The sequence below is a fragment of the Salvelinus sp. IW2-2015 genome, linkage group LG36 (genome assembly GCF_002910315.2).
Source record: "Salvelinus sp. IW2-2015 linkage group LG36, ASM291031v2, whole genome shotgun sequence".
Taxonomy (NCBI): domain Eukaryota; kingdom Metazoa; phylum Chordata; class Actinopteri; order Salmoniformes; family Salmonidae; genus Salvelinus; species Salvelinus sp. IW2-2015.
The window spans coordinates 32,622,590-32,637,407 of record NC_036875.1 but is presented as its reverse complement, the minus strand read 5'-3'; the positions used below and the strand labels follow the sequence as shown (position 1 = coordinate 32,637,407).

General features: G+C 44.0%; 1 protein-coding gene across 1 annotated transcript in view; it reads left to right on the top strand.

The window, feature by feature from the left end:
• The window catches only part of LOC111959499 (CLIP-associating protein 1), a gene marked incomplete at its 5' end in the record, with an annotated part of 83,176 nt that overhangs the window by 37,489 nt on the left and 30,869 nt on the right, over nt 1-14,818 (top strand). The window contains 14 exons of the mRNA XM_070437636.1: nt 3,395-3,618; nt 3,716-3,808; nt 3,954-4,099; nt 5,458-5,593; nt 5,833-5,903; nt 6,013-6,072; nt 6,502-6,579; nt 7,110-7,277; nt 7,830-7,876; nt 8,148-8,321; nt 9,322-9,348; nt 10,799-10,906; nt 12,217-12,273; nt 13,113-13,277. Coding sequence (XP_070293737.1) covers nt 3,395-3,618; nt 3,716-3,808; nt 3,954-4,099; nt 5,458-5,593; nt 5,833-5,903; nt 6,013-6,072; nt 6,502-6,579; nt 7,110-7,277; nt 7,830-7,876; nt 8,148-8,321; nt 9,322-9,348; nt 10,799-10,906; nt 12,217-12,273; nt 13,113-13,277 — 1,554 coding nt within the window. The remainder of the gene's footprint in view (nt 1-3,394; nt 3,619-3,715; nt 3,809-3,953; nt 4,100-5,457; nt 5,594-5,832; nt 5,904-6,012; nt 6,073-6,501; nt 6,580-7,109; nt 7,278-7,829; nt 7,877-8,147; nt 8,322-9,321; nt 9,349-10,798; nt 10,907-12,216; nt 12,274-13,112; nt 13,278-14,818) is intronic.

Sequence of the window (14,818 nt, the reverse complement as noted above, 5' to 3'; positions counted from 1 at the left end):
GTTACTGTTCTGTTCCTGTTCCCCAGAGGTACAGACATCCTCTCCATCCATCCATCCATCCACCCATCCATTTTTGTTTCTCTGTTCTCTCCTTGATCTTTGAGTTTGGCAGTGCAGTGCATAATTTCAGTAACATTCCTGAAGCCTGAGTAATGACCTATATCAGTCCTCCTGTGCTGTCACGTATGGCTTCTTTTCTCTTCCATGTACTTGTCTAGCTCTAGCTAGCAGTTTCCTACATTATATTGCTTTATAGAGCAACTCTAGCAGCAGTCAGAAAGCGGTCAATGGCAGTCCTGCAGTGTTGGGGAGGTTTTAATTGGAGAGAGAATCTGTGGCGGTCGGGGGACACTTGAACTGTTAAACTTCCTGAAGGATGTAGACTACAGTCAGACAACTTCCTGTGAACTAGATAGGGCCATACAATGATGTGAATGTCTCTATGGGGCAGACAATGCAGTTTCACTTCCACCAGCAGAGGGCGCCAGAGAGGGCAACCTCCATGACATCACCCATATTATTCCTCCTCTATCATCAAGGACAAGTCACTGATGGTCTTACCTGTCTTTCCCTACCAATCCTCCATACAGTCATTGACCAGTGTCCATGATTTTGAGCATTCAGCTCAAGAAATAGGTCATATAATGCATAGTCACATAGTAGCCTACATGTAGAACAGGACAGTCCAGCTTACAGTAATCATATCACTAGGCAGAGCAGGCTGAGGGCAGAGCAGGCTGAGGGCAGAGGCAGGCTGAGGGCAGAGCAGGCTGAGGGCAGAGCAGGCTGAGGGCAGAGCAGGCTGAGGGCAGAGCAGGCTGAGGGCAGAGCAGGCAGGATGTGATGGAGTTAGATGATGATGTGGATTACTAACACGGACCCTGCTCTGCCACAGGCTACAGACACACAGCTAACGACCTAACTACTGCCCCCTGGGAGGACGGGTGTGTGTGTGTGTGTCCGTCCATCCGCCCGCTGTGTTAATGGCTCCCTATGTGTGTATAAATCAGCTCAAGACATTTTTGTGTCAGTGTTTGATTAAGTGCTGCTGTAACTACTGCAATCAATAAACTGAAGGTAAATAGTCTCTGTTTAGAGATGGTATTTGGGAGGGTTCTCTGAACATAATCATGAGTTTGTCTCAGGCTATTCTTTCAGTACTCTAAGACCATAGATATAGAACAGGTCTATCTATCTTCTTCTAACTATGTCTGAAACTCTCCGTGTCATTTAGCGATCAGGGAAAAACTGATTTGAAGGTGTTCAATTAATGAGATGGATGCTGTTGAATAAAGTTGACATTTACTCCTAGTAAAGGATTGAGCCATCCCACATGCTGCAGTCTCCTCCCTGTCTCTCTGGTATCCTGATGCTGCTAGCCTCAGTGCAAAGCAAATGGAACGTGTGCCGTCAGTAAGATAGATGCTGTTGGATGAGCCTTTTCACATGCTTTTCACAGGCTGCAGTCCCATCTCTGTTTCTATGGTACAATAATGCAAACCTCAGTCGTCACTGACTATTGTCTGACTATTGTCTCAGTGATAATGCTAGCCCCCACACGCCACACATAAATAACTAGCACTACACTAGAGAGCTAAGGGGCCATAACTTTACTCTTGATCAGTGTAATAAAGCACTGCTGTGTGAGTATGCATACAAACATGAGAGGGATGGTTTCTAATACCAGTATGTGCTTTCTGTTTTACACCTCCCTGTATATAAACTAAGGGTAGATGGATGCTAGAGCAGGGAGACTCGAAGCAAACTATGTATAATTTCGGCAGCTTGCATGAGGCAAAGCAGAATTGATTTTATGCTTTTGTTATGTTGGAACAAAAGCTTTCTTAACTCTGGGTGGGTGAGCTAGTGATGGTTTTTACTGAGATAGTTTGACAACATGCTAGACAGGCTGCAGGGGAAAATTAAGCCAACACAATGTTGAGGTATGCTAGTGTTATGGTGTGACGTGCCGTGCCAAACACAGTAAAAATATGAATTAATTTACATACGTATTCATACATATATTTCATGAATATACGTAATGCAGTGTAAGTAACAGTAGTGGACTATAAACTGTGTTTATATCCTGGGCCAATGACCACCAGGCTAGGTTCCTTTTGTTTTTTCCTATAAACAATGATTGATCAGAGGTGACATCACAGGTGCTGGCCCCTCCCATCCCTCTGTGGTGGACAACCAATGTCCCTAAGGACATGTCACACCAGGCTGGCAATGCAGGAACTGCCAGCATCCTCCTGCCACACACACACACACACACCACTGTGTTTGACAGCTAACCCTTGGACAGAAGGGTTTAAGGGGGAAGCTGGTCTAGCACTGTCATCACAGAGCTGCACAAGCACCCTCACAAAGGCACGCGTCACGCAGACACACACACACACACACTGTTGATGCAGAAGCGTGGTGAGGAAATACTTTAGAGCGCGTGCTATAGATCATGATGCTGAGGAAGCTGGTGTGTAAGAAGATCTGTGCCTGTAAGAACCAGATGCTATTTATAATATATTCTCTTTACGTGGTGTGTCTCTCTCTCTCTCTATTCCTCTCACACTACCTACCGACATCTCTCCCGATGTTTTTTTTCCTCCTCTCTTTTCCCCAATTGATCTGCCTTTCTCAAATTCTTCTCTGTCTCTCTGTCTCTCTCAGTAGATATATACTGGTTTGATGGTAATTACAGGTTAGCAGTCTGGTGGAGGAATGGAGTGTTGTGAGGAGGATGGGGGAAGACTGTGAACGGGGCGTTTCTCTCCGTGTGCCTGCCTGTTGCTTTGTTTATGGAGATATCGGTCTGGTTGTCTGAATGGTGACTTGTTTTGCTGTCTTTCATAATTATTACTAACAGTACTATGGTTATAGGGACACAACCTTTGAACAGGCTTTGTTTAGCTATTTTTAATGTATGAATCCCTCCAAAGAAAAAAAAATGTTTTTATCATGTGCAGTTTGTCTTCCTGCTGAGGAGTACATTACCGTTCTCTCACATAGCTTTCTGTGAAATAATGTTGGCTCCAGGCATCTCTCCAGGATCATATTTTCCCTTCATTCATAATCCCTCGTATAAACCGGAAAACTGTAGAGGTGACAGAATGACTTGTATTCATGTAACAGTGACAATCCAGATGAATTGAGCTACACCCAGCATGGCAGATGGGTGGGTTACAGCACGCACACACTCACCCCAAACAACAGGGTCGAGCTCAGTAGGCAGGAAACAGAAGTGAAACTGGAACATACTAGGCTAGGTGTCCAATATAAAATGCTTGTTTTTGTTTCTCTAAGGTGTGTCCTAATGAACATGGTGGTCACCAATGCAGGAATTAAATAACTTAAAACTGTACTAACGCCACTCCTCTCCTCTCTCCCCTGGCAGATAAGAACTTTGATGATGAGGATTCTGTGGATGGGGGCCGGTCCTGCTCCTCCGCATCGTCCTCCAAAGCGCCCCCCAGTGGGAGGAGGACTGTAGCTGCAGCTTCTGTCCGCAGGCCCAGCTCTGCCACCGGACCCGGCAAGATCTCTGCTAAAGATGCTGCTGCAGGAGCAGTAGATGAGGAGGACTTCATCAAGGCTTTTGAAGAGGTTCCTACTATCCAGGTAACTTGCACAGATAGGGGTTCTGTGTGTGTGTTTGCAGTATAAATTGCTATCAACCCCAGTCTGACTCCTATCTTTCCTTTCCTCTCCTCTCCAGATCCACTCCAACAGGGAGATGGAGGACAACCTCTCCAAGGTCCGGGAGGTTCTGTCTGACGACAAAAACGACTGGGAGCACCGAGTCATCGCTGTAAGGACCACAACCACTAATGATCAATGTCTGCATGACCATCTCAGCACCTTGTACTGTATATTCTGGCTTTGTTGATAGTAGTAGCCTATAAACAGTCAGAAACTACGGTTGTAGCGTAAACGTTTGTGCTTCCTCTGTCTAGCTGAAGAAGGTGCGTTCTCTGCTCCTGGCTGGAGCTCTGGAGTATGATAGTTTCCCTCAGCAGCTCCGTCTGCTGGAGGCCCCTCTGAAGCTGTCGGCTAAAGACCTGAGGTCCCAGGTGGTACGAGAGGCCTGCATCACACTGGGGTAAGGACCTGCAGACACGCAAACCAGCTTTCAACCTCTCTCTTCCACTTCTATGCCAAGTAGAGTTATCTACACTGTTGAAACTGCTGCTATCTCAGAGTGGTTGAGTAAGGCTGACCAGAGGCAGTGGTTAGATATGTGGCAGCTCAGTGAAATGCCACAGTAAAGTGGTGACATTAAAGGGAGGGAAGCTCCTCGTCTACCTGGCCCAGTTTGTAAATCAACCTGATCTTTAAATGTGTATCTTGACTCTCTGCTCTGCTGCACCTCATCACTACCACATTAGGAGCACATCACTGACTGACAGTTAACAACTCTGAGTCTGGACAACTTGAATTATTGTAATGTTTATGTGTCAATTAATCCCATAAGGGATGGGTTGCCAATTGGCGATTTGACACGAAAATAAAACGTCATTCATTTTGTAGTCTGCTACTACTTCTGCTCCATATCTACACTGAACAAAAATATAAACGCAACATGTAAAGTGTAAAGTGTTGGTCCCATGTTTCATGAGATGAAGTAAAAGATCCCAGAAATTGTCCATACTCACAAAAGGATTGTTTACATCCCTGTTGGTGAGCATTTCATCCTTTGTCAAAATAATCCATCCACCTGACAGGTGTAGCATATCAAGAAGCTGATTAAACAGCATGATCATTACTTACAAACGTGCAACTTGTGCTGGTGACAATAAAAGGCCACTCTAAAATGTGCAGTTTTGTCACACAACACAATGCCACAGATGTCTCAAGTTGAGGGAGTGTGCAATTAGCATACTGACTGCAGGAATGCCCACCAGAGCAATTGCCAGAGAATTGAATGTTCATTTCTCTACCATAAGCCACCTCCAATGAATTTGGCAATATGTCCAACCAGCCTAACAACCACAGATCACGTGCAACCACGCCAGCCCAGGATCTCCACATCTGGCTTTTTCACCTGCGGGATCGTCTGAGAGGGGGGGGGGGGGGGGTTGCTGAGATGTATTTCTGTCTGTCTGTAATAAAGCCCTTTTGTAGGGAAAAACTAATTCTGATTCGCTGGGCATGGCTCCCCAGTGGGTCGGCCTGGCTCCCAAGTGGATGGGCCTATGCCCTCCCAGGCCCACCCATGGCTGCGCCCCTGCCCAGTCATGTGAAATCCATAGATTAGGGCCTAATTTATTTATTTCAATTGTCTGATTTCCTAATATGAACTGTAACTCAGCAAAATCTTTGAAATTGTTGCATGTTGCGTTTATATTCTTGTTCAGTATAAGTTCCAGTACGTTAAATCAAATGTTTCTGAGGAGATTTAACATCTTTGATTGATATTGATTTGCTGTATGTGTTCAATCTCTCCCTTCCCCTCTTCAGATACCTGTCCACACTAATGGGCAACAAGTTTGACCACTGTGCAGAGACCCTGATGCCCACACTGCTCAACCTGGTGCCCAACAGTGCCAAGGTGATGGCTACGTCTGGCATGGCAGCCATACGTCTCATCCTCAGGGTGAGTACTGCACACAAACTGTATATGCAGTCATTCATATACTGTACGTCAGGGGTTGAATCACATTGGATGAGTGGGATTCATGCATTAGCTACTGTGTCAAACAGAAAATAAATAATTTCCTGATGTATTTATTACTCAGTATGACTGATATCTGGTTGTGAAATGTGTTGTTAAGACACTGGGAGGTGTGAAATAACCTGTATCTGAAGACCTCTGGGACCTCCTCTTTCTTCCAGCATACACACTACTCACGTCTCATCCCAATCATCACTAGTAACTGCACGTCCAAATCAGTGGCCGTCAGACGGTAAAGACTCAAAGATCCTCTGCGAAATCATTTGGTGTGAACATCTTCTACCTTTTCCTGAGGTTTCAATTTTTAATGTGTTAACTCTCATCATGTCTTCTCTCTCCAGGCGCAGTTATGAGTTCTTAGAGCTGTTATTACTGGAGTGGCAGACACACACACTGGAGAGGTAAACACACACCCTTTCAGGATAAACTCTGCTAATACTGTATTTATCCAGGACATAAACACGAACAACTGATTGTCCCTGGTCTTTGCTAGTTAAATTGATGATTCTGGAGGCCTGGAGTGAGCCATCACCATCAGACTCTCCACGAAGCATCCCCCATGGTTGCCACGACAACCCTGCAGAGAGTTTAAAAGCATGTAGAAAGCGTGCTGTATGGTCACTTTCCACCCGTAGAGGAGAGTGGAGGATAGCAGAAGAGCTGTGGAATAGTAGAGTGAGAGAGAGAAGAAAGGAGTATTAACAGAAGTCTCGGGAGAGAGAGGGGGGGGGGGTGAGGAAGATGGGGTGTCCTCTCTGTTGGTGTAGTTTTGGTTACCTGGCTGCTGTACCTGAAGTTGTCTCTGTCATGTTTGCCTACTATCCCACCAGACATGTGGCTATTCTGACGGAGACCATCAGGAAAGGGATCCATGATGCCGACTCAGAGGCCAGGTCCGTGGCCAGAAAGTAAGTTCTGTTTTTATGGTTGTTTATTTGGAAAATTTGTCTGAATTTGTCCTCAGTAAAACAATGAATTGGTCTTTGCAGTTTGTAAAAAGTAATATATTGCTTTATGATTTCATGACTGACAAGTGGATGACAATATGGAATAAAATGACATCTCTCGGGGTCTCTTATTTTACTACGAATATAAATTCCTCTGGGCATTGTCTCATACAGTATGTCACTTTCCCCACCGGTGACCTATCAGAGGTATGTGGGTCGCAGGTAGCTTAGTGGTTAGAGCATTGGGCCAGTAACTGAAAGGTTGCTGGTTCGAATCCCAGAGCCAACAAGGCTCTGTCGATGTGCCCTTGAGCAAGGCACTTAACCCTAATTGCTCCTGTAAGTTGCTCTTGATAAGAGTGTCTGCTAAATGACTCAAATGTAAACATTTTAGAAAATGTGTGCTGACAGTTCTGTTCATGTACTGATATGAGGGGCTGTGACCTATGTGACCTCAAACCTTCTCCACCCCCTCCCTCCCTCACCCATAGGTGTTATTGGGGTTTCCATGGCCACTACAGCCGGGAAGCGGAGCATCTTTTCCAGGCCCTGGAGTCGACCTATCAGAAGGCTCTCCAGTCTCACCTGAAAAGTTCTGACAGTGTCGTGTCCCTCCCCCAATCAGACCGCTCATCCTCCTCCTCTCAGGAGAGCCTAAAGTAAGATACCTCTCCCTCTATCCCTCCCTCCTTCCCTCATCCCTGTTTACTTTCATCTCTTCATCCATCCACCCCTCCTTCCCTCCCGAAGTCAGACTGCTCCTCTTCCTCCTTTCAGAACAGCCTCAAGACACCACTCCATCCCTTACTTTCCCCTTCCCTCCATCCCTTCCTCTCTATTTATCCCTTCATATGATTGATGATGATGTGGAAAAATGTATCATTGATTTGAAGACACCACTAATGGATCTGTCTGCCTCATGGACACACTGAGGTACATTGTATCGGTTGATCCAGTTTAACGACGGGAGAGAGTGAGCTAATCTTCCTCTTCATCCTCATCGTCAGAGGGGTCTGAGCCCTGAACTGGTGTCCAGACCTTTACCTTTTAAAATGTCACTGGCAGTTTGAATCATGTTTTTCCGTACATCATCCGATGGGTCTGAGCCCTGGCCTATGACATTGTTTTGTCTTGTTTTTGGTAATGTGAGGTATAGGGATACTGAGCTGTTTACAATAACTCCATAATGGTGTGTCCTTCTCTCCACTCAGCCGGCCCCTGTCTGTCAAGAGTGTCATAGGAGGCGGCATGACAAGGGGTAAGAGTACTAGCTGCTACAGTATTCATTTCTCAACACGTTGTTTATTTCATGCCACCTCTTTCTATTTGTTGGTTATGTCAGGTGTCTTTTGCAAATCCGATTATCATTTTTTCCTCTGTGAGACTAAATACAGACTAATGAAATGTATAATGTGTTGGTATGATATGTTGATATTTCAACCTCTCCCGTTCTCCCCCTCTCCCTGTCTCCCCCTCTCCCTGTCTCCCCCTCTCCCGTTCTCCCCCTCTCCCTGTCTCCCCGACGGCAGGGAAGATGGTGAGTTCCAGGGTGAACTCTAACCCCGGCGGTTCTCTCCAGCGTTCCCGTAGTGACATCGATGTGAACGCTGCGGCCAGCGCCAAATCGTGTCTGGTCACCGTGCCCTCCGCTTCTCCCTTCAGCTCAGCTGCTGCTCTGCCCCCAGGCTCCTACGCCTCTCTAGGTAAACCAGACACACACTAGGAATGGACATTTACAATTATTTTATTATTCTAATGATATCATGATATTTCTTCGGATATTCAGATAGTCGAAATACATATGTAAAAAAATAAAAATAAAAAAATAAATAAAATAAAAATAATAATAATTAAATGGAGAGCTCTTCTGGTTTCAGCGGGGAGGGGAGAGAGAGGAGCAGAGGCCGGTGTGTGTGACAGTCAGTGTGTGGCACGGATGGAGAGAGAGAGACACAAAGTAGTCAAACCGACTCGCGCTAGTCAGTTCTGGAACAGTCATTTCTCAAAGTCACCACGATGTCTTAATTACATTATTCAGTATAAATTTAAATCGGAAAACCACTGGTGTGTAGATATTAATTATTGTGAGGGTTGTAAGTAAGACATCATTAAGCTGTATAGAAATAAGAAACAGACAAAAAGGCCAAAATGTGCAGATAGACAGGCTCCAAAGTTTTGTATGTAAACTAATTAAACATGTCAAATGGCTGCCTATAATCACTCTGATTTGACGACTGACCATTATATAAATATTCAAGTCCTTGATAAATAATGATGAAAAACTCTCCACGTACCCCCCAAATTTGGGCAATTTGATACTGAGGAGTCCTGCAATCCAGTTGCTGTCCCTCTGTTCTTTTCCTAACGCGTCCCTGTGGAGTGTACTGCTTACTGTCCATTACTAATGAGACGTCTTTCTCCCACCCACCCACCCACCTCTCTCTCACTCTCCCTCTCGCTCTCCCTCTTTTTTTCTCCCTTTCTCTCTCTCCCGCTCTTTCTCTCTCTCTCTCTATCCCTCTTTCTCGCTCTTGCTCTATTTCTCTCTCTTTCTCTCCCTCTCTCTCCCTCTCTCTCTCTCTCTCTCTATCCATCTTTCTCTCTCTTGCTGTATTTCTCTCTCTCTCCTGGCTAACTGGTACTAATGTTTAACTCTATACCTCTCTTCACCCGCCGTCCCCTGCTTTGATTTATGCCCAAAAGATGGCACGCCTGGTAAAATTAATACTGGTAAGATCTGTGTGTGTTTGTGTGTTCTGCGTCTGTCGGGGACAGTCAAAGGCTTGGCCGAGCCCCCCCCCCCCGCCTCTCCTCTTTTCTGTCTTGTCTACACACCACCGTACAACCTATTTAGTGTTTTATATGGTAGGTCTGCATGTTTGACTAACATGGTAATAATCATTGATGACTGATGAGAGACAGGGTTAGATAACCATGTGCAGTCAGCACAGCACACCATAACACCTCTCCTCCCCCACACAACTCATTTTGTTATCCTCCTTACATTGATATCCTTTACATTTTGTCTATTAGGGATTAGCAAAGGGCAAGGACTCTGTTTTATGTATGTAAAGGTGAATGTTGCATGCAGTGAAACTCACCCACCGTTTGGTCTCTGTCTGTGTGTAAGTGCTCTGTGTTAAGGGGTCAGAGGTCTCTGAGGTTTAGTGTTGCCTGCCTTTCAAGGTGATCCTCTACCTCTTGGTACTCTTATAATTATCTAAGTAACACTGATAACTTTGTTGTTCGTTTAAAGAAAGGGCTTTCCCTATCCTGTAATGTAATGCAGATGTTCTAGAATCTAGTACAACACTCTCTGACTGAGTAGGACCTCGCTTATCAAACATCTTCCAATGAATATAATGTCACTGCTTCTACCCACATTCTATTAAACAGTGTGTGAAGGCTGGTAATAAGACTCGTTATTGGCCGAGGCAGGGTTTCCCCCCGGGTGCACGTTTTGGTTTTGCCCTAGCACTACACAGCTGATTCAAATAACCAAATCATCATCAAGCTTTGACTATTTGAATCAGCTGTGTAGTACTAGGACAAAACCAAAATGTGCACCCAGGGGGGGGCGCCAGGACCGACTTTGGGAGACCCTGGGCTAAGGTGTTACTTAATCTAGGGCCAAGTCCCAGATGTTGTGGAAAGAGATATTCTCAATGTGTGGTGTTTGTGAGTGCATGTGTGTCTGTTTATCTAAAATTGGAGAGGTTTGCTGGAAAAATGTAAGAATACTTTTTTGATAATACAGTCCAAAATGAGCAGACATCTGAACGCCCCAATCTCTTTCTCAGCATCAGTCAATGTGCTGTCCTAGCTCTTAGGAACATTACTTGCCCGGATTGCAAATATGATAATGCCATTTTATTTGCGATTTTGCAAATAAACTGAAGAGTAGTTTAACATACTGTAAAGAAAGTTGTGTTGTCTTGATGTTGCTTTAGACAAACCTTTCCCAGATCCAATGCATTTCTTTGTGGGAATGTGTAGAAATATTCAGTATGTCTGTGTTTCAGAACCCCCCCCATCCAGATCTTTTGTCACCGTCTGTTTAAAGCAGTTTCTTTGTTTTGTGTTGTGGTGAACTGTGGTGCACAGCTGCTTGGATACAGTATCATTTGTAGTGTAGTGGCTTCAACTCTCTTACTAACTCCCTGTGTTTTGTTTTCTACAGGTCGTGTGCGTACGAGGAGGACAAGCGCTGGCAGTGCCGTCGGAGCCAGCGCTACTGTGACTGACAGCAGGGGGCGCAGCCGAGCCAAAATGGTATCCCAGTCCCAGCGTGAGTACACACACACACACACTGTCAGCAAAAGAACCCAAGACCGATTTCACTCCCTCACAGCACACTGTCTGAACTCAGGGAAGCCGTCCACAATGTCATCTCCAGTCTCTCTCATTCTCATGTAAACCCCCAGTATGACCTTTATCCTGTCTGCTATGAGCTCATACTATATCTTCAGTTTATATACAGTACCAGTCAAAAGTTGGACACACCTACTCATTCAAGGGTTTTTCTTTATTTTTACTATTTTCTACATTGTAGAATAATAGTGAAGACATCAAAACTATGAAATAACACACATAGAATCATGTAATAACCAAAAAAGTATTGAACAAATCAAAATATATTTTAGATTCTTCAAAGTAGCTGTCCTTTGCCTTGATGACAGCTTGGCACACTCTTGGCATTCTCTTAACCAGCTTCACCTAGAATGCTTTTCCAACCGTCTTGAAGATATTCCCACATATGCTGAGCACTTGTTGGCTGCTTTTGCTTCACTCTGCAGTCCAACTCATATACTAGGTTCTCTTCAGTTTATATACAATTTATTTTTATTTAACTAGGCAAGTCCGTTAAGAACAAATTCTTATTTACAATGACGGCCTAGGAACAGTGGGTTAACTGCCTTGTTCAGGGGCAGAATGACAGATTTTTACCTTGTCAGCTCGGGGATTCGATCTAGCAACCTTTCGGTTACTGGTCCAACACTCTAACCACTAGGCTACCTGCCGCCCCAAAATACTAGGTTCTCTTGAGTTTATATACTAGGTTCTCTTGAGTTTATATACTAGGTTCTCTTGAGTTTATATACTAGGTTCTCTTGAGTTTATATACTAGGTTCTCTTGAGTTTATATACTAGGTTCTCTTGAGTTTATATACTAGGTTCTCTTGAGTTTATTTACTAGGTTCTCTTGAGTTTATTTACTAGGTTCTCTTCAGTTTATATACTAGGTTCTCTTCAGTTTATATACTAGGTTCTCTTCAGTTTATATACTAGGTTCTCTTCAGTGTCTCTCGTCAGTCTGTGTGATGTTTTACCTCATACATTTTATCATCCTGAAGGAACTTGGAGCGCCTGTTATTAGTGCACCCTTTCACAAGATGTGTGTGTGTGGTTTTCTCTCTCCCTCTGTCCCTCTCTCTCTCTGAAGCCTCGATGAGGGGCTTCAATGATATGTGCATGTGTAACATGACATGCACAGTTAACATCTGGCCCAGTGCATGCTGGGCTAACACTACTCCCTGTCACATTTGACCGTTTTATTTTCACGTCCTGTTCTGCCGCTTGCTACCATAACAACCACAGGATCCAGATCTGCTAACCCCACTGGCGGTGGTAAGGCCCGGACTTCATCCAAACAGAGTAAAGAATCCAGTTCTTAGTCCCGTCCCTTCCTCCTGTGCAGATCTCTGCATGTCAATCAATTAATTATTTTAGTTTTAGACTCTGCATGTCATACCAGCATGCCCCATTCAACTCAAGTGCATGTTTATTATTTTACAGTCTCACAAGTTTTTTGATTGGTACATTTTGTTGTCAATTGTTGATTGTTGTCTGTGTCCTCTGAACTGTTTTCATTGTTGATGCCGTTGTTGTAATCACTGGTTGGTTTTCCCACAGCCCAGTTAGACCCTGGATTCAACCCATCTTGTTTGTCCTGCAACTGTTTATTAACTGTGTGTATGTCCCTCCCTATCTATCTCATCAAAGCTGAAATCCAATATCTATGTTAGGATAGAAAGAGATTGTTATGGGTCCCATTACCTCAAGTGTTGGTTTGACATTCTGTGGATTATTCCCCTCCAAATCACCAAGGCACTGTAAACACACAGAGATATGTGCTCAGTTGGTGTGGCTCTAGTAAAGTCAGAGTTGTGGGTTCAATTCCCACTGGAATCACATGCACATTATGCACTCACTGTACTGTAACTGGCTTTAGATAAGTGTCTGCTAAGAGTTGTATATGATTATTTTATTACTCCAATAAAAGCGACATATGACATTAGAAACATTTAAGTAATGAAATATTCCCCCAGAAAGAAGGAGATAGAAAATGAGGGAATTCAGCTTTGAGCCGTGACAGAACCTTCCCAGCATGCCATGAAGAGGTGCGTCGCTCTGCTCGCTGTGACCCATCGTGTCTGAAAGGGTGTATCGTTTCACTCTCTGCCTGTGACTCCTGTGCGTTGTCCTTCCTGCAGCTGGCAGTCGCTCCAGTTCCCCTGGAAAGCTTCTGGGCCACTCGTCTGGGTACGGGAGGATCAGCAGGCCCCCCTCAGCCTCCAGCACCCCTGCAGACAAGAGGAGCAAGGTCCCCCGCAGCCAGGGCTGCAGTAGAGATTCCTCTCCCAGCCGACTGGGACTAGGTAATGGACCTTTACTTGTCGTCACAATTTCAGCATTGTGCATGTAAACACAAAATAAATAATGTATTCACTCTATACTAGGAAAAAGAGATTTGTAATTTGCTAGCAACGCACATAGTAACTAAGTAACTGCCGAAATGAACAGTGTATTATACAGTATCACCTACACACTGGATACACATACATAACAGACAGCACATGTATGCTGATAAATAGGATACCACACACATGCTGTCGAGGGCCATGTATGTGTCAAAACATGCCGGTGATATGCCCAAAGTCGTCATTGTGCACTCCTATCAATCTAGTGAAAACCTTATATACTGTACACCAAGTGTGTCCTTTGAAGCTCAGATACACTATCTTGGTTTTCCCGGTCATAAACACAAAACAAGGATACACAATAAACACAAAAGATAAGCCTTGAATGCAAGGAACCCACATAGTAAGGTTATGAAGCACCAATGGACCCTTTGAACTCAAAAGGAGGCGACAGGTAGCCTTACAGTTAAGAGCGTTGGGCAGTAACCGAAACGTCGCTGGTTCGAATCTCCGAGCCGACTAGGTGAACAATCTGTCGACGTGCCCTTGAGCAAGGCACTCTGGATAAGAGCGTCTGCTAAATGACTAAAATGTAAATGCAAATGTAAATACTGAATGGCAAAATACTGAATAGTAAAATACTGAATATAAAAATGCTGTACGGTAAAATACTGAATAACAAAATACTGAATGGTAAAATACTGAATAACAAAATACTGAATAATAAAATAAAGAATGGTAAAATACTGAATAATAAAATACTGAATAATAAAATAAAGAATGGTAAAATACTGAATAATAAAATAAAGAATGGTAAAATACTGAATAATAAAATACTGAATAGTAAAATACTGAATGTGAAAAGGCAAGGCCCCTTGGAAAGGGGGGTGAACGGTAAGAGCCTGTCTTTCATCTTCTATGGACTGTAACTGTCTCTCAGGGTTAGCAGCTAAGAACTCACTGTTTTGGGAGGGGTCTCTCATCCAAGCATGTCACATCATTGGGGTGGCCCCTCCTCTTTTAGGAAACATGGATGAGCCTCTGTAGGTCAAGCTCTGTCATCAGCAGCCCAGCTTATGTCCTTCCTTCCAGTCAGACTGAGTCACTGGCCCTGTCTTATTGCTTTGATTGATTAGTCTGTGTATTTCATCGACCAAACAGCTCCCCCCTCTTAGCTTCTTGTCTGTCTGTCTGTCTGTCTGTCTGTCTGTCTGTCTGTCTGTCTGTCTGTCTGTCTGTCTGTCTGTCTGTCTGTCTGTCTGTCTGTCTGTCATTCCTGAATTGGGAAGGCCGCCTTTTTTACATCAGTAAATTGACAATTACACGTTGCAATGTTTTTAAGTTTGTACTTTTGTCTTCTTCTGAGTCATTTTCAGTTCATATTTTTAGTTATAACTGACTATCATGGTTTGTCTTTCCTTTTCTTTGGTGTTTTTACCATGTCTTTATTTTGATACCCTCTTTAAATTCTTAATTTCTTTCTTTGTTTTTATTTTGTG